Source organism: Pelodiscus sinensis, chromosome 2 (assembly GCF_049634645.1).
Source record: "Pelodiscus sinensis isolate JC-2024 chromosome 2, ASM4963464v1, whole genome shotgun sequence".
NCBI classification, from domain to species: Eukaryota; Metazoa; Chordata; order Testudines; family Trionychidae; genus Pelodiscus; species Pelodiscus sinensis.
In genome coordinates, this window is record NC_134712.1 from 172,983,967 (window position 1) to 173,002,951 (window position 18,985).

General features: G+C 38.6%; 1 protein-coding gene across 5 annotated transcripts in view; it reads right to left on the reverse strand.

The window, feature by feature from the left end:
- Positions 1–18,985, reverse strand: part of GOLGA4 (golgin A4) — a 103,828-nt gene that overhangs the window by 65,543 nt on the left and 19,300 nt on the right. For 4 of the 5 annotated variants that reach the window (XM_075921788.1, XM_075921786.1, XM_025185123.2 and 1 more), the window contains exons 3-7: positions 15,257–15,352; positions 9,657–9,722; positions 8,012–8,326; positions 5,336–5,383; positions 3,830–3,886 (exon numbers count right to left, since the gene is read on the reverse strand). In XM_075921788.1, the coding sequence (XP_075777903.1) occupies positions 3,830–3,886; positions 5,336–5,383; positions 8,012–8,326; positions 9,657–9,722; positions 15,257–15,340 (570 nt within the window). In that variant the 5' untranslated portion in view covers positions 15,341–15,352. The remainder of the gene's footprint in view (positions 1–3,829; positions 3,887–5,335; positions 5,384–8,011; positions 8,327–9,656; positions 9,723–15,256; positions 15,353–18,985) is intronic. The other variant, XM_075921787.1, reaches the window with a different exon arrangement.

The following is an 18,985-nucleotide window of genomic DNA, read 5'->3' on the forward strand; positions in this document are numbered from 1 at the left end:
GGGCCTCCTCTATTGGCCTCTGTGACATTAATGGATTTTAGTAGGAACATGCAGATCAGTGTTGCACCCACTGTTGTGTGTCAGCCCTAAATTCCATGCAAAGTAGGCCAAGTGAGATGTCTAATGAAAGCGTATGCTTTGCTGATTCTGTTTATGGTACTCATATACATGTATGATTTCTGTATGTGACATCATGAAGAGTGGTTATGTACTTGTATTTTAAATGCTTGTGTCTGGGAGACAGAAGCAGGTATTGCCCACCTATTGTTAGGGGTGGCTATTCAATGAAAAGCTATGTTGTATGGACAATAGTCCTTCAGTGTTGCCAATAAACATCAGAGGAATTCTGCTGCAATTGGGCAGACCAACTGGTATTCCATGGCACCTTGCCTAAAAAGGGCAGGGATTTGGACATAGACTTGTTCACGTGACTGACTCCATTTTGGAAGATGCCTTCACACAGGAGAACAATGGATTTCCTTCCACAGGGGCAATATTATAAAAGATGCCCCAAGAGTTCCTCCATTTGTTTGAACTACTGCTCTTGACTTCAGAAGCAGCTTTGTTACGAATAGAGGGCCAGGAAGGAATATTGACCCATCCTAACATAGGATGTACTCCAGAGACTTTTAAGATGGCAGTCTGTTACATCTCTGCTGAGACTGCGTCAAGAACTTTGAGATAGATATATGTAATGTGATTTCTTTAACAATTCTACTCTCAACATTTTCTTTCTTTTTATTAATAAACCATTAGATTTTAAATTCTAAAAGATTAGCACAGAGTGCTCTTTTGGATAAGATCTGGGGTATATATTGACCCAGGAACGTGGCTGGTCCTTTGGGATCAGCAGATCCTGTTTGAATTTGGTGAGATTGGCTTTTTTATACCTTTCATCTGTGTAAGGAGCAGTGCTGGTTGTGGCAAAGGTAAAGCTGGAGTGTCTGAGGGGATTGCTTGTGTGACTTCTTGATGGCCAAAGTGGCAGCTGAAGTGCTCTGACTGGTTTGGTGCCTTACAGAGGACAACCCCCAGTCTTGGGCTCTAAGTAGCCCTGGTTCTAAGCAATTCACACTGATTTGACCCTCTCAGCAGTATCACCAGGCCCCTGTTACATTACACCCTCAAAGCGATTGAATCACCTTCATGAGGAGTTGCTTATGAGAGGAGTCCATGAAGAAAAATGGGGAGAGGGTGGGCGTGTAGGTTGGAGGCAACAGAACTGGATAGACCAGCGGTTCTCAAACTTTTTGGACTCTGGAGCCCTTTACATGCATAAAAATGTATGCGGAGCCCCAGCGGTCCATTGATTGTATGTGTTGTATCTATCGATGTTTCCAGTTTGTCAACCTCACGGAGCCCCTGGAGAGGTCTCGTGGAGCCCTGGGGCTCCGCGGAGCACAATTTGAGAAACACCGGGATAGACTATCCCACTTCCCTCATGCTTAGGATCCACTGGTCTGATGTAATCTATGACTAAGCATAGTGAAAGTGGAACAGACAATTCCCAAGGGTGGAGAATGGATCTGGAATGGGGCCTGCACAAAGTCCTTGGGCACACCCTCAAAAGTTGAGCTTAGAGCCCTGCGGCTGCTTGGAGGGGGCTGGTCACAGTGTCGTCCACTAATGTGCCTAGCTGTGGGTGACATAAAAAGGTGTTCATAACCTTTTTGTTGGATGAAGTACCATCTCTCAACACCCTTTGCGGTGGGTAGTATGGAGGCTGGTGTCTGCCACAGCACCTTGCAATTAGCTTGAATTTCTTTTATGAGAAGCACATGAGAATGTGCTTGCCCTTTGGGGGGTGAGGAAGTCCATCATCAGCTCCAATTCCTCTAGTATCTCTTCTGCTTGTTGGTGCAGATTTTGCGCTACCCTTCTGAGAAAGTCATGATGAGCTTTCATATCCATGGCTGGCAATGTAGCATGGACGTTTCTACCATGGCTTCATCTGGGGAGGAGGAGGAGGAAGTCGTCCCTGGAACAGAGATCTCTCCTTTCACCTCTATGTGTAGTGTCTGAGATGATGTTACCACTCTCAAAGAGAACTGCGTTAAGATGCTTGCCTGAGGACTGGGTGCAGTATGGGTGGCAGACAGGGTTGGCTCCACAAGCCCATGTTGCTGCTGATCCTACTCCCCAGCTGTTGCGGGTGTGGGGACCACAGTAGCTGAAGGGACTCTGGACCACCAAAGGAGATCTGGAGACAGGGCCATTGAGAGGCCAGGAGACATGAGTTGTAGGTGCTTCCTGCGGTTTATTGTGCAGGGAGCAGGGCTGGGAACAAGAATGGTACTGGCTTCGGGCTGAGGCTGAAGATTCATCCCAAGTCAGATAAGTACTTCCTGCCAAACCATGGGTGTGCTAACCCTGCTGGTGCAGGGGAATGGTACTAAGTTGATTCCGAGTCTCAACATAACTTTGTTGGCTTTCTCCTGTGTTGGCTTGTCACCATCATCGACACCGATGTCATCAGTGCTGGCATCACTGACAATGGTACTGTCATCAGTACTGTCATAATCAGGATTGGCCTCTGTGCCACTGTCAGCATGGCATGCAGTGCTGACATGGGCATCGACCCTGTGTGAGTGCCAGAAGGCAGAGGAGCATATAACAGCCCCTGCTCTGCAACAGTGTCCGGCCATGTCAGGGACTGTGCCATCATGGTTATCAGATCCTTTGCGGCTTCAAAAACTTCAGGTGTAGACAAAAGGTCAATGTCTTCCTTGAACTACTCTCTGCCCAGAGATACGATAATGACCAGGCTCAAAAACTGAGCTGGCACTGGCAGTGTCAGGAGTGATGGTGCTATGTGCGGGTAGCCCTACACCGGGCGCACCCCACTAATTCCTTATGCCTTAGAAGGAGATTTGCCCCTCTTTGGCTTTTTCTTCTTGGCTGGCACCAGGACTGGGAACAGTGCTTGAGACCTTAGTGTTTCTTTGGCTCTGAGATATTATGTACTGATGTCAGAGCATTCCGGTGCCGAGGCCAGCTCTGGTGCTGGTTGGAGTTGGAGTGTTGCTTCCATTAATAGGAGCTTGAGGCAGTGGTCTCACTCCTTAGTATGCGGTTGGAAGCTCCAACAAATGGGCACTTGTCCATTTGATGTCCCTCACCAAGGCATTTCAGGCAATCGGCATGAGGGTAGCCCCAGGGCATATAGCTCTTGCAAACTTTAAAGCCTTATGAGCATATAACCCACACCACCTATTGGGTGTGATTCATTTAGTGTAGTGGTACTTAGACTTCTTACAGAAGGAGAGAATGAGCTTACTCTGCAGCCTTAGCTGATAGCCAGCTGACTTTCAGGTCAAGTGGTAGAGGCACATGTGCTGCTGGCAACAGAAGCATAGCCTGCCCCAATGAAGGGAATCAAAATGGGGGGGGGACCCAATAACACTAACTACAACAACTAGTCCTACCTGTAAGTATACTATGACTGTAACTATAACTGGAAACTATATACAACTACATATACAGTAGAGTACCACAACACTTGTGAAGCAAAAAACCAGAGCTATTCCAACGACTGTTGTGGGTGGTAAAAAGGAACTGAGAGAACAGAGGTTCAGCAATGTCTTATATGTAATGTCATAGAGGTACCACTCCAGTGGGCTCCATAGCTGCCCAACAGATGCTGCTTGGATAAAGGTTTTCAGCAATTGTGTGCATGGAGCATACATACACACTGGTTGGCATTCACATGAGCAATCAATAAAAGAAGAACCATTAATTACTACAAACTAAAAAAATCTATACATCAGAAGATAAACCATCACTATATTTTGTATGAAAGTAAAAATATTCAACCATCAATTAAAGTTACCTCTCTTAGTTCTCCAATTCTACGAAGTGCTTTATCCTGACTCTGGCTCAATATACCCTTAATAAAAAAGAATAAGCAGAATATTTAAGTAAATTCAAATTTTTACTTTAAAGTATTCACATTAAAGCTACAGATACTTTAGTGTAGATTATATATGTTCGGCATCTATGTTCCAAATCAAGCTGCCTGATTACCTTGCCTTGTCAAAATATTAATACATAAGGGGTTACTTGCAAATTATAGGACAAAGCGTTAAAATTCCTATACCCTGATTTTCTTGGCGGCTACTGCTGCTAACTTTCCCTCCCCAACCTAAAAAAAAAAAAAAAAAAAACCACCACACAGAAGTGTAACAAGTATTCCCCTGCTGAAGGATCACTGTGAAAACTAGCCTCTTTTTCCTCCCCAACTGTGAATTTAACTTTTAATCTTGTATTATGATATATTTCTCATTTGATTCCCTAGGTTTTCTGCATGTTCACTTACTTGTTTTTCCTAGAGGAACACTAGCCTGTCGTTTTTCCATTGTCTGTATAATTTCTTACCCTTTTTTTACATCCTATAAGTCTTTCCCCAAGGAATGTCTTTAAGATTTACTTTTTGCCAATTTTTTTTTTCAAATTACTATTCCATACACTTAGCTCCCCTACATCTTCATAAGAATATTTTTACTGGTAGTACACCATGGCTCTTCATTTCCTCCTGATCTTCTCGTACTTGCTATATGGGTTTTAAAAGGCTATGAATGCTACTTCATACCCAAGCAAACAAAAGGGAACTTTTTGAGCTGATATACCTGGTATTTCTCTGCTACAGCAAATACAAAGAAGTGTGTGAAATAACTATTGTGCCATTCACACAGAAATGTAAGGAAGTAAGAATTAGAATAATGAACTGCATAGCAAATTTTTGTATTTCACTGAAAATATTCTGGAAAGATTTTGCAATGTGTTAACACTAGTATAGAATTTAGCAAAGGGACACTGAAGAAATCAGGAGCTTATGAGAGACTTTAGATCTAATGTAGCACATAATACACAAGCACTCTGCCTACAAGACTTAAAAAAAAAGTTGTGGTGGTACAAATGGTAGTGAAATCAAAACTAGAAAACTAAGCTGGAATCCATACTGCATATAAAATACACATGAATACCACCTTATGTACAAAGAATTTATTATAGGATATTCAATTTATTTAGCATGAGTTGTTTTCTGCCTTTTTTAAAATAAGAGAATATATTTCAAACTGTTACAGAAGAAAAGACTGAGCCACAAAAAAACCCTAATCTGAAACCTTAGTGGCAAAAATATTTTACTGCTAGCATAATTTATTTTTAAGATGCAGAAAGAAAAATAAAAGTTACCTTTAAAATAAAGAGATTCATCTGCTTGGATTCTTTTTCTTTAATTACTAGTGCAGTTCTTACATATTTTACTACACAAGAGAGGAATATTTAAAAATTCAGAAATATGCTTCGGCAATACAGAAAGAATTGTACTTCTTACCTGTAGCTTTTTCTTCTCTCTCTGGACAGCCTGATATGCAGTGACCAGCTAAAAATATACAAAATAAGAATAATGGTTAATTAAGTCTAGCTCCATCCAGAATTATCTAATCTGAAGCTAAAACTTTGTATCTTAAGCAAGTTAACTAAATTTTCAAACTCCTCACTTGACCAGGCAGGCCCGTACAGATACTTTTTTCCATGAGCATTCTTCCTTTGGATAGTACATACCAAAGCTCGGTAGGGGAATGTTTTCTAATAAAATATTTTCCTAATACCAAATGTGTTTAGGTTTCAAAGGGTTCGTCTACACTTCAAATTTTCAAGCGCAGCCAGAGCAGCACTTTAAACTAAAAGTGTGGTCACAGCATGAGCGTTGAGAGCAATCTCCCAACGTTCTATATAAACCACTTCCATCCACAAGGATAGTAACTAACGGTGCTGGAAGCGTGACTCCTAGCACTATAGCTTGGTTTACACTAGAGCTTTACAGCATTGTAATTTGCCATGCTTTGGGGGGGGAGGGGCGGCGTTATTCACATCCCCAAGGCAGAAAATTACAGCACTGTAAAGTGCCAGTGTAGACTTAGCCAAAGTCTGAATGGCAAAAATAAAACAGGTATGCTGAGTAACCTTCCATGTACCATTTTCCTCCCTCATAGAAAAGCCTTTAAACACAGGTAATAAAATAAGTTTCATGCAGGCATCAAGAGAGTAAGGAGTATGGCTGAAAAGCTACATACCTAAAAATAACCCTGTGCTTCTTTGTACCCCTATAAATCCCAGATAGGCTACACTTCATTTTAGAATATGAGGATATACAAGACAGAAGTATATGATCCTTGTAAAGAGAGGCTCCTGAAGCATGGAACTTCTTCACATTTGCATCATATATATCCAGCAGACTTGGTGGACAAAGACAGACAGTAATGGACAAAGTTTCTCACTGTAGATTAACAAGGACGTAATGAATAACAGCACAACTCAGTTTAATTAAACTTTGGGGATGTTCTTTTACCATTTGCAAAGCTGGCAGGCCTACAATATCATAATGGCACTCAGGTGCTATAGCATAAACTTTTGAAATTGTTTAAACAGAACTCTGTTCAGTCAAAACTTTATGTGCACTCAGAGATCTGAAGTGCTACATAAAATCCCAATATATTGTGCTGGAGAAAATGTGGAGTAATTAACAAATTTAAGCACATGTTGTGGTCCTTCTAGGAAGAAAAAAAAAAACTTACTGGGAAAGAAGAGAATAACTGATAATATTTGAAAAGAAAATTTAATCATTGACAATATCCATTGAAGGATTTTGTGGGAATATATAACTCATGAGGCCAACTCTCCTTTTAAATTATCTATTATTAGAAGCACAAAAATAATTATTGTAGGTGCATGGAAATCCCAATGTACATTCCTGAATAACAAAAGTTTCAGAAAGCAATAGAAATCTATTCTAGAGAATAAACCAACACATTTTTAGAAAGAATTAATAACTAATTCATAGAGCACTCTCAAAATCAGAACAGTGAAGGAAAACTTATTTAATAACACTTCCTCTAAAGTTATACAAAGATCACCGGGTTTACACAGGAAAGGTTTAGTTTATTACATGCTAGTAGCAAGTTTACTTGGCATTGCTCAGGTCCTTAATTCAATTAAGGTTTGTTTGTTTTTTTAAAGAAAAGAAAAATGTACATGCTTTATTTAAATGATTGTATTTTTAAAAAAATACAATGTTATTTTTATTACGTTAATTTTTATTTCGGATTTCTTTTAAAAAAGGTACTGTTAAATTTTCCATGTCATTTTTTTTTTGTAAAAAATTTTAAAAGAGAATTCTATCATGTTATTTTTTTTCCTCTATAAAACATAGCAAATTATAAGTTTTTTTTTACAAAAAAAGGACTATAGACAATGTGGTTAGCAATAACATTTTTTGTTCTAGTTTTCAAGCCTTAAGCATTGATTTAGCTATGCCAAAACAGAGCACTACTCCAAATTTTCACTGAAAACCATGAAATCTACACTCCCTTGAACATAAAAAAGGGAAATTTTGTTTGCTTTTATTTAGAAATATGTGGGGTGGGACTTAAAATGAAAGACCAATAGAGGCAAAACAGAAAAATATGTTGTATGTTGTACATGGAATAAAATCAAAACATGTAAATATGCATTTTTGTATTTTGCCTCCAAATTCTATCCTTGAAAAGTACATTCTATTGTCACACAATCACATTTCATGATAAACTCTCTGTGAAACACTACTACAATTACAGATTTGAGCAGTATTTCCATTATATTCAACATGGCAATATCTGTAGCTCAAGAAACCTTTCAAAAGAATATTCTTCATATGACTCGAGTCTCCCAACTAGTATAACTCAGTTGGCAATGTGACTTTGTTTATAAAGAAGAGAAGTAAAGTATTTCAGTGTTCTATAGGTTACCCCTCTAAAAAATAATTCTGCTAGAAACACAAAATCATCTAGAAATGTAAGAGAAATTTAAGTTTCAAGTTAGTAGTCACTAATTAATACCCTTGTCCCAAATACATAGCTATTGAATAGTGAACTGATATATTTCTTCCTCTTTTCAGGCTGTCAGTCCTGCCCCCTCATTATCCTCTTTTCCTCCTTCCCACATTTAGGAAAGTCAATCAACATTTTCCTACCTCTGAATATTTTCCTCTGTAGTTGCCTAAACTACGTTCCATTCTACGCAATCGCTGTAACAACTGTTCTTTGCTGAGGCTGTCCATGTTTCCCAGTGACTCTTCTGCCTCACTTTCAACATCAGATGGTGGATCAAATGTGGGACCAGGTGTGTCAAAGTCCAGTCGATTTAATGAATCCCTTGAAGAACTTCGTACCAGAGACTCTTTAGAAGAAGAGCGGAATAGGGATTCTTTTACTGGACTTCGAAACAAAGATTCCATTGAAGGAACCCGGAGTTGGAGTCTCTGTGCAAAAGTTTGAGTGTCACTTAACTGCAAAAATATAAGAGAATTTATTACTTTGTCACTTCAATGAATCAAATCAATTCAAAATATAAGTACGTAGACAAACTAAAATCCTATCCTCACAGTGATTTTTCTTTTTCTCTGAATCAAGACTACTTATCTAGTTAAACACACTTTGAATTAAGTTTCTGTACTGAATTCTATGGTAAAGAATTTACATTAATAGCTTCCTACCAATAATTTAGATAGGTTTTCAAATGCTCATTGATTTTTTTTTTTTAAAGCAGGGTACAACAAAACCATAGTAGTTGCATAAATATCATGTTTGCTCCTAAATTACAAAAGAAGTCAAATAGATACAGTTAAACAGCAGCAAGTGTTTTGCAACATGTTTAAAAACAGTGAGTACTCCCATGACACCTTAGAGAGTAACAAAAATATATAGATAGTATCAAGAGCTTTCGTGGGCAAAACCCACTTCTTCAGATGAGATGATCTAGAGTACTTCAGATGTGAAGAAGTGGATTTTTCCCATGAAAGCTCATGATGCAATCTATATATTTTTGTTACTCTCTAAGTCATCACAGGACTAGTTGTTTTTAAAGTTACAGACTAACACGATTACCCTTTTGAGATGTTTTACAACAGGTTTAAGGCATTAAACATCTCAAAGATATTGAAGTATGTTTTCTATGATCCATACAGTAAGTTTATTATACGAACACTTACACGGTAAATAAGTGTAGTGTTCACTCTCCAATAGTCTTATTTCTTTAATACATTCTTCAAATACTTAATTCTAATATTTAGAATTAAATATTAGATATCTAATATACAAACTTTCTAAGCAATTATACAAATGAAGCTTTTTAATGCTTACTATTTTCTAAAATGTATATGTATTAAACATATCCTGCACACACAGTAATCTACCACAATTCTTTTTAATCCTATCAAAACTTTTTCTTCCAGTAGAAACTCACTTTGTATCCATGCAACATAATCTGTTTCACAAAAGCTTGAAAGTAATAACTAGCTACACTGAACTAGCCATGCTATCTTAAGACTAAGTGCCTACTTACATGCCACCAAATTTTATTAAAATGGCCCACTGGAAAGAAGAGGCTTATGCAGCTTCACAAATCTAAATCACCTTTTCCCACATAACAATCATTAATTAATAGCATTCTAATCAATTAAGATGCCTAGTCCTAAATGGTAATCACTGATCTATGCAACTTACACATGAAAATATTTGGCCACTTCTGCTCTAGCACTGAGTCACACAAACATATGATTTAGGCTGAATTAGCCAACAGCATTTATAATAAAATGAAAATGCTACAGAAAAGGGTACCTGAGGGGAAGGTGGTTCACTTCCATTGCTGTCTGTGGATTTGGGGGCTATCTGTTTAGATACATTCTATGGTGGAAGAAAACAAAAATATTACAAAGAGCGCAATATAAAAGCACCAAAAAACCCACTTGTTTCAAACAGCATCTTAAAACAGCACCCAGTTCTGTGGCCTTGTCAATGTTTTTAGTAAACATAATTAGTACTTCTGTTTAATTCTTTATTAAAATGCCTTCGTGCAAATTATAACTAGTATGTTAAGTTTTGGCAAAACAAACTGCTGCAATACATAAAACTACAAAGCAATTATGTGCACATTGATTTCAAATGGCAATATTTCTTCTTAAATAACTCACAGGGCTTACATTTATAATATATATGCACTAAGAAAGATACCAAAAATAAATGGAAATGATTGACTAGTGACAAGTATTATAGTTTCAGTATTACTACATGGGTTGTAAGCAATTACCTGTATTACTGTCGCTCATATCAATACATTCAGAAATTTATGACTAAGTACAGAGAAAGACATAACACTTTCAGAAAATTATGGTATGCAAAAGTTTTTAAAATAAACTTTCCTCCTCCACTCCCAAATGAAAAGTCAACAGAACACTTGTTTTTTAATTTTTATTAAAGAATTTAGAGATTATTTCCTTTTCTTCCCCATCTGTTTACGTGAGTTCAGCTGCTTCTTGACCTGCATAAACTGTCATACTCCATTGGTATTATCTAACTAAACCTTTATTCACACAAGACTTCTGAATTTAAGTGCAACCCAGGTTCTATTCTGTCCCTTCCCTGAGGTTCCATCCTACTCACTGAATTCCCCATCCCTCTATTGCTCACTCTCCTCTCCTCTCTCTGGGCTGGGGACCAGAGGTTTGGAGAGGGGGAGGGGGCTGTGGGCCAAGAGGTCGGGGTGCAGGACATTAGCCTTTGGGAGGGATTTTTGGTACAGGAGGGAGCTCTAGACTGGGGCTGAGTGTTAAGGTGCAAAAGGGGGTATGGACTGCTGATTCAGGGTTGGGGCAGGAGGTTGGAGTGCAGGCTGCTGCAATGGAGCTAAGGCAGACTCTCTGCCTGTGCCAACCCCACACTGGTCCCAGAACTGGCCACCATGTTCCTGCTGCACCTGGCTCCTCATGCTGCCTCTCCCAGCAGGCACTGTTCCCACAGCTCCCATCAGTTGCAGGTTCCCATTTGAGGCCAATGGGAATTGCAGGGACAGTTCCCACAGGCAGGAAAAAAGCATGAAGACCCCCTGCCCAGCCATCCGCCCCTCTCTCCCCCCCAGGGATGTGCTGTACACTTCTGGGAGTGGCACGGGCAGGCAGGGAGGGAGCTTTCCATAGCGCCACTGTGCCACTGGATTTTTAGTGGCTGGAGATCCCAACTGACTGTCAGATTCTCCAGGAATGACCAGTCAATTGCAATCTACTGGTCGGGGACCACTGACCTAAACAAAGAAATGTGGTTCTGTCTACTTGAATGTGTCTTGGATGTAAACTGAGCAAGGAGAGACAACGCAAGTACCTGTACATAATAGGTGAACAAAGCCATCAAACTAGCAAGGTGGAGAGATAGATACTTAACTATCACAATGGGTAGATTACAAAATTGAACATGGAATCAGCATCCTGGTGGGCAGCAAGCTGCCCTCTCCAGGAGGTCTTTCTGACTGATTGAAACCAAAGATATTTTTAAAATATAAAATGAGAAACTCTTTATTTCACCTGAAGAGACAAAGAAGAAATCACGTGCTTTGGTCGCTATGTTGGAAGCCTGTCTAAGGACTAGTCCACCATGCTGGAAGAATGAATGTTGCAAAAACCCAAAAGACTCCAGTTTGCTAAATTAAGTTTTGGTGTTAAATGCCTATTTTTATTTTTGTATGAATCCATTTCTATCCCAATTCACTTAATTATCTGTTCTTTGTTATTGAACTCAACCTTATTTTATTACAGCCAGCTTCAGTACATTTCAAACTAGGGATGTGAATGGTTAAGACTAAAATACACAGGCAAACCAAGAGGTTGGTGTTGTTTACTGTCCCTTTAAGGAGAAGTAAATTTGATAAGGTTTTTTGAGTGTTACAATGGAAAGAGTGCAACACTGCAAAGGATATCAGTTTGGGAAGACTTAGAACTACCAAAGGCTGTTCGCGTCACCTCTCAAAGAGCAACCAGGGTGGCAGAAGCCAGGATAAGGTCACTGTGCTGTAAGCAGGCTGTTGATGCCAAGGCTGATCCAGTGCTATGGAGCATAGAACTTGCCTCCTTCCCTTCCTCTTCCCCCTCCCCGAGAGAGGTGAACCCCAATAATGAAAAAAACAACTATTCACCATCACCATAAAATATTAACAAGTTTATCTTAAGTTAATCTTTTTGTAGGTTGTCCTAAAGTACACACATGCACCACCCCCCCCCCCCCCCCCCGCAAAGAAAATACAACAAAATATTGTTTTGAAGTAGTCAATGGAAATTGTTTAATTTTAGGGCAGTGATGGACAATCACGGCTGATAAAGTGGACTGCATGAGTGGCCTTCCTTCATCTGAGTGGGCCACACATCACTCCCTGGACTTCTAGCACTGACTGAAGTTATGAGCCAAGAACATAAGATCAGCAATACTGGGACAGACAAAAGATTCATCTAGCCCGGTATTTTCTTTTCTAACAATGGCCAATGCCAGGTGTGCCAGAGGAAATGAACAGAACAGGTAATCAGTAAATGTCTCTGTTGCTTCTGAAACAAAGACTAGGGACACCATTCCTGCCCATCCTAGATAATAGTCATTAATTGACCTATCCTCCATGAATTTATCTAGATCTTTTTTGAACCCTTATAGTCTTGGACTTCACTACATCCTCTGGCAAAGAGTTCCACAAGTTGACTGTGCATTATGTGAAGAAATAATTTCCTTTAAAAAATTACTCTGATTACTGCTGCTTCTGGCTCTGACAGCAAATAATTTCAGCTCTTTTTACATTATTCTGATGGGTCCCTCTTCACTCCTATGCTGACTCAAACATAATCATGCAGAAGTAAAGAAACCATCACCCAGATATCTTCTGCCAAAGCACACCAGTGGGAGAGAATATGAGGAACTTGTAAGCAGCAGTAATAACGTAAGTAGCCTATCTCAGCACTTAATAGGTCAGGGCTCTCTCCCACTGATCCAGAGCAAGCATGACATCTCCAAAATCAGCTCAGTGTGCAGACCTCATTAATCTACAAATGAGAGTATCTTTATTAGTGAAAATTAGTTAGGTTCCACTGTATTAATTAGGTTCACCCATCCACACCCCCCCCCAGAAAAAACACAAATTTTCAGTTTGTTTTACGTTTACAAAGATAATGTCCTGAATGTGAACTGATGCACTGCAGCCTGCCCGAGTCCATAGCCTGAAAATATAGTTCTGAGACGTCTGAACTGATCCATACATCTCTGTAATAAATCTGAAAGTTTAGGTAGTTTAAGTGACTATTTTATTAGCAATCTTTTTGTTTGTTTTTTGTTAGAAAATTCTAGCTATTTTCAGATTGTGCGTAAATTTTGAAATTGAGGGAGTACAGTAGGAAGTGGTTAGTGTCCCTTTTTTCCCTACAATCTGACTTACTATACACATAAGAATTCTACCTGAGAATAGCATTTTACTGTGAAAAGCCTTCTCAGACTCAAGAGAATACAAGAAATAAAAGACATTCTCTCTAATTTAGAGTTGCCAAACTTTCACAACTTCCCTACTATGCTTCAGTCTTCAAGGGTTCATATTAACCCCTTATATAGCCTTAGAAATTCTAAATAACAGTATTCTTTTGTTTAATTTATCCTAGAAAGTAGAGCTCTAATTTAATATTTAAGCTTCCAGTGTCCTGTACTCACACAAAGAAACGTATCTTATTTGAACCTGTTTATTTTGTCCCTATCATTCCCTATATTAAGGAGAGTTGAGAAAAACTGTTCTTGTGATCACCTCCTCTCCCTCTCATTTTTGCTCCCTCCCAGGCAGAGAGTTTTAGAAAATGATTACGTGAAAAATGGCAGTCACAGATGAAACATTATTAAAAACACTAGCAATACCCATTAATGCTAAACCTCACGTAATTTTTTTTAAGAGGATGAGGTCCCAGGGAGGGCATTTACAGTCATCACTCAGCATACACAGAAATATATGCTCCAAAATGCAGCTCCAACTGAGATGCTACATAGTGTTCTGTTTTCCAGTGCACAACAATCTATGTCTGGAAGCACAGACTAACATAGAACCTAATTATAACCACAGGGAGAGTTCAGCTATGCAGAAAATATCTAAACTGGAACATGGCCCAGAGAGAGAGGTACTGATCAAGTTCCATGAGATGTCTAACATTAGTTGGTTAGCTGCTCTGGTTTATATCTGAGCAGAAACAGGGCACCCCTCCAGCACCTGTCCTCTTAGCACCATAATAAAGGACTGATTCAGTACTAACACTACGGGAACTATTCCACACACTAAATCAACATAGCACTCAAATATCTGTGAAGCATCTAAGGACCATCCAAAGACCATCTGCTTAACTTGCAAGATAGGATCAAAAGCACAAAGTGGTATGGCAGCAGGTCACATCTCAATTATTTTCCTATCTATTCCACCGTACCACTTTCTATTACATATTTCTTTTCCCCTCTGTGTGGGGAGCAAAAAGCAGTCACTTCTGTTGGTGCCAATGAAAGCGTAAATACTGAAGCATGAGGATATGAGAGCCCATTGAAAATGTCATATTTTCTAGTTCTTACATACCCAGAAATGTCATAGCATTGGAGCAGAAAAAACAGCCATTGTTCTGATTTTGAGGGACTAGAAATAAAGCATTCAAAAGAAGAGGGCTGTGTGAAAGGAAATCTTGGTTCAAGTTACGGTAGATATATCATTCCTTGATGTGTTTGTTCTTCCTCCTCTACTCTGCTTGTTCTTGCTCTCCTCCGAGTCCAAGACTGGAAACATTGCTTTCATAATGCACAAAACAAGGGCATATACATCTGAAACAGTATGAATTGAGTGTATTTGCCTGAGTGACAAATACATACTATTGCACTAACATGCAACCAGCTAGGCATGGCTGAATTTCAGTATGTATGTAATAAAGCAGTTTTCTGCTACCATTATATATTATAATGTGTTGCAAACAGCATATTTTTAAAGTTCTTTTTTTAGTAAAAGCACCATTATCCATGTTTATCATATCCATTTTCCTTCAACTATCCAAAGACAGATATTAAAAACTAGTGGAATCATTTACAGCAGTGTTTATGGATTGCAGGCAAGGAATCTACAAACCTATGTGGCAACTGCTTGTTGAAAGTAAGGAAAGACTGCAATCTTCCATGTAAAAGAATAATATTAATTTTCTGTGTTAAAATAAGTTCACAACAGACAGCACATCAGCCATTAGCGAACACATATTACCGCCTGAATTTTAGTGCAGGGTTAGCAAGAGGGTAGACAAGATGCCTTTGTCAGACTAGAAGCCGTAAGCAGCACTAGTTTTGCATTCTAGAATTACAGTATTCTCTTCCCCCTGCTAAAGCCATCTGAAAAGGGCAGGAGGACTCACCACACTGTCACTTTGTGGTTTAGGTCGTTTGTGATCCAAAGCAAAGATAGTATACTCAGAGAGAAAAGCAGGCTCTGCTATCATCCCGGCTAGCAGCTGTGTCATTCAATGCAAAAGCAAGGAGATGAAAAACACAAGTAATGAGAAAAAAAAAAAAACCAAAGACTGTTGCAAAACTTTAATCTCACCATCTCAATTTATGTATAGTGCTAAAAAGTCTACACAAAGATACAATGTGATACATATAATCCACTAAGGAATAAGAACAGAAATACATTAAATCATTGTCATAACAGTCAAGATCTATTATATTGATTACTTAGTAAGGAAAGAGTGGTAGCAAAAGTGTGCCCTAATTTAGCCTTGCATGAGTATGGTTTTGCATTACACTATAGTTTCATTTACAAACATCTACAGAAGAGGTGTCTGGTCTTGATATTTTATGTCAAACAAATTAACACATTTATACTGAAAAGTAACATCAGTACTTTTATCTATTCTAATACAATTCTTAAGATAAATTATGTACTTCTGGATATTTGTCTTTCCGCCAAGATTCATTAATTATATTGTAAAAAGTACTTAAATCCTGGAACATTAACAATATGTAGGATGTGCTCAAAACTATACTTCAACTATCTACTCCAAACACAATGACTACAATCTTTAGGAGTTATGGAATGATACAAGAAATTGCTAACTCAACTAGCCGTGTTTATGTTTAATGTATTAGTATCATCTTAGGGAACAAGTTTGTAAACTCATAGAAATTAAAAGCATCAATGAAGAGAGATTGTGTAATGAGAATTGAAATTAGTTATGTATTCAAATGTGTTTTAACATTATTAAAATGGTATAACATGTATCAACACATATATATTATATTAATATATTATTATGTATTATTTCAAACTTTTGCTGACACTCAGAAACGAAAGGCCAGGCTATCTTATTGCCTAACATGTTGATCAATTCAGAAATTTTAGACTTGAGTAATCTGCTGAGTGAATCACTTAAGGGCTTTTCATTTTTGACTGGTTCAGAAGGATACCATTTCTTGATTTCGAGTTCTTAGGTATTATCTCTAGTTAGAGACACCATTGCAAAATGATTAGGTTTCTGATCTATTTTAAATTGACACAATGCTTTCTGTTACTGTATTTATAATTGAGATTAGGATACAATTTGATTTATAGGAAAACAGATCAACTCATACATAAACAAGGATTTATAATTAGTATTTATTGCAGTACTTAGAGGAAATGTACAATGTGCTCAGTATTGTCTTAATAAGTACATCTAGTGGTCTCCGGATATTACAACATGAGTCAGGGCTAGGAAAATAATTTTAAGAGGACATGAATGAAAATCAGTTCAACACTCCTGACTTTGGACGTAAGGAGAACTATCTCTTGGTTCTGTTAAGGCAACCTTTGCAACAGAAATATAAATGAGAACCTCAACAGACTAAAGAATGTGTATATCTGAGTAAACACACACCTATTTTATTATAAAATCAGCAGCCAGACTATTTGCTGAGGATTTCCTCCAGAAATTGAGGTGACGCCACTCTACAACTCCAGAACTAATACCTAAATTTTTCTGAAGAAGTCATCTTCATGCTCTTGAGCAGTCAGGGGCAATCTAGGCTAGTGTGTGCGCTGCATGAGTGGTCCTCAAGATTGTCCTTACCAAGAGGGTCTCCCAGAATAGGGTAGTTTTGCTAACTGAACTTACATACTTAGAATTTCAGGGATGTGGTGACTGAACCACAGCAGCGCTTTGATTGGATACAGAGACAGGGCTCAGCTCTTACAGTCAATGCTGTCTTCTGAATATATATATGCTGTGCAAAGAGAGCAATGGGAAACAATATATGCACAAATAGCCAATCTACAATAGCTGAGAGAACAATAACTTTGAGTTTTCCTACTCTGGGGTGTGCAAAATCTTAACCATAAATGTTTCACTAAACCATTTTTAAATTTATGTATATAAATAATAATCAGAAATAAAACGACCAAAGAGAAAAGTGGCTTTATAGTAGTACCCTAGTGTGTGTATACAAGATTAGCTAGAACAATGAAATGCAAATTGCAAAACTCATAACTAGAATGCAACAGCTGCCAATAATTAAAGATGAAGGTTTTCCAAAATGTAATGTATATTATCTGTAGTTGATTAGATGGTAGTATTGATTGATTCAATATATTTTAAAATGTGCCTTGTTTGATTTTACATTGTCAAGAATTTTTCAATTGGCAGACAGTTTTGAATAATGACTGCACAGCTGTGTTACATTAGTGTTTCTCATAATACTAAATAGAAAATTTCAACCATGGCATTATTTAAATATTCTGCTTCTACAGAATCCTAGAACCACAGAGTTAGAAAGGATCGCAAGGATAATCAAATCTAACTCCCTGCTAAAATGCAGGATTTGTTGAGTTTAAAACCATCTTAGACAGATAGCTATGGAGCCTTTTTGAAAATTTCTGTTGAAGGAGCTTCCATGACTTCCCTAGGCAGGTTGTTCAGTTGTCCTACTGTTCTTGCAGTTAGCAAGTTTTTCCTGAAAAAAGCTGGCTCCCTCGTAGAGCCATCTGCCCCCCTGCATTCCTGCCTCTGATACAGAGGCAGCAGCGGGGGGTTAGGGATGTGTGTAGATGGGAGCCAGTACGTACGAGGAGTCAGCTTTTAAGATGTCTTAAAAGCTTTTAAACCAGACATGAATGTCTCCCAAGCCAGACATGAATGTCTCCCACAGAAGCAGCAGCTCAGGGTGGCAGGCAGGAACCAGGCTTCCATGAGCCATCTGTCCCCGCCTCTGTGCTGCTGCCTCTGTGAGGCTGCGGGAGGAAGGTGTAGGGCAGGCAGGAGCCAGTAGGCATGGGGATCTGGCTTAAAAGAGGCAGCAGTGTGGGAAGGCAGGCAGGAGCACACACATATATACAAAATGTGATTAATTTAAAACCTGATTTTTGCTACTTCTAAACTTGTCTGAGCTGGAAGTCTGCCTTAGTCTACCTTATCTTCCATCTGGGTACAGAAGGCCTCCGAGATGCGACTGCCCAAGTTCTGACCCCCCGCACTTACAATCATTTTTGTAAGTGCGGAAGGGGCCGTAAACCCCTGACTGACATCCTCGGTCTGAATTTACGAAAGCACACAGTTCAAGTTACGACGTCCCCGACTTGTGACGCTTCCTCCGGAACCAATCGCATCGCAAGTCGGGGCCTCCTGTACATGCTTATGTCTCAAAGGAAAAGAAACATTTCAGATACCAAATGGCTACTGAAACTTTTGCAGTATTAATTTTCTTATTTGATTTAATATTAAATGAACATTTAAAGTCGTGTTTCTTGTTAATTATCTTTTTAATATTCTTTCTTCCTTAATATTTTATTTATTTATAGATACATATATATAGATATAGATAATAGATATAGATATATACACATACACACACATAAGCAGGCGAGGCCTGCCATTGACCAGACAAAGTCATTTGGTGTAGATTACATTTAAAGGAAAATTCAAGAAATTAAATACAGTAAAACTCCAATTGTCTGGCATCCAGTCGTCTGGCACTCCCGATAGTCCAGCACCAACTGGAACCTGGAAGTGCTCCGGTAGCTGCTTCAAGAAGTTGTTAGTCAATTACACTATCACTGGGTGGATCCGCAGGTAACAGGCTTGCAATTTATCTTTCCTCTATTGCCTCTGGCA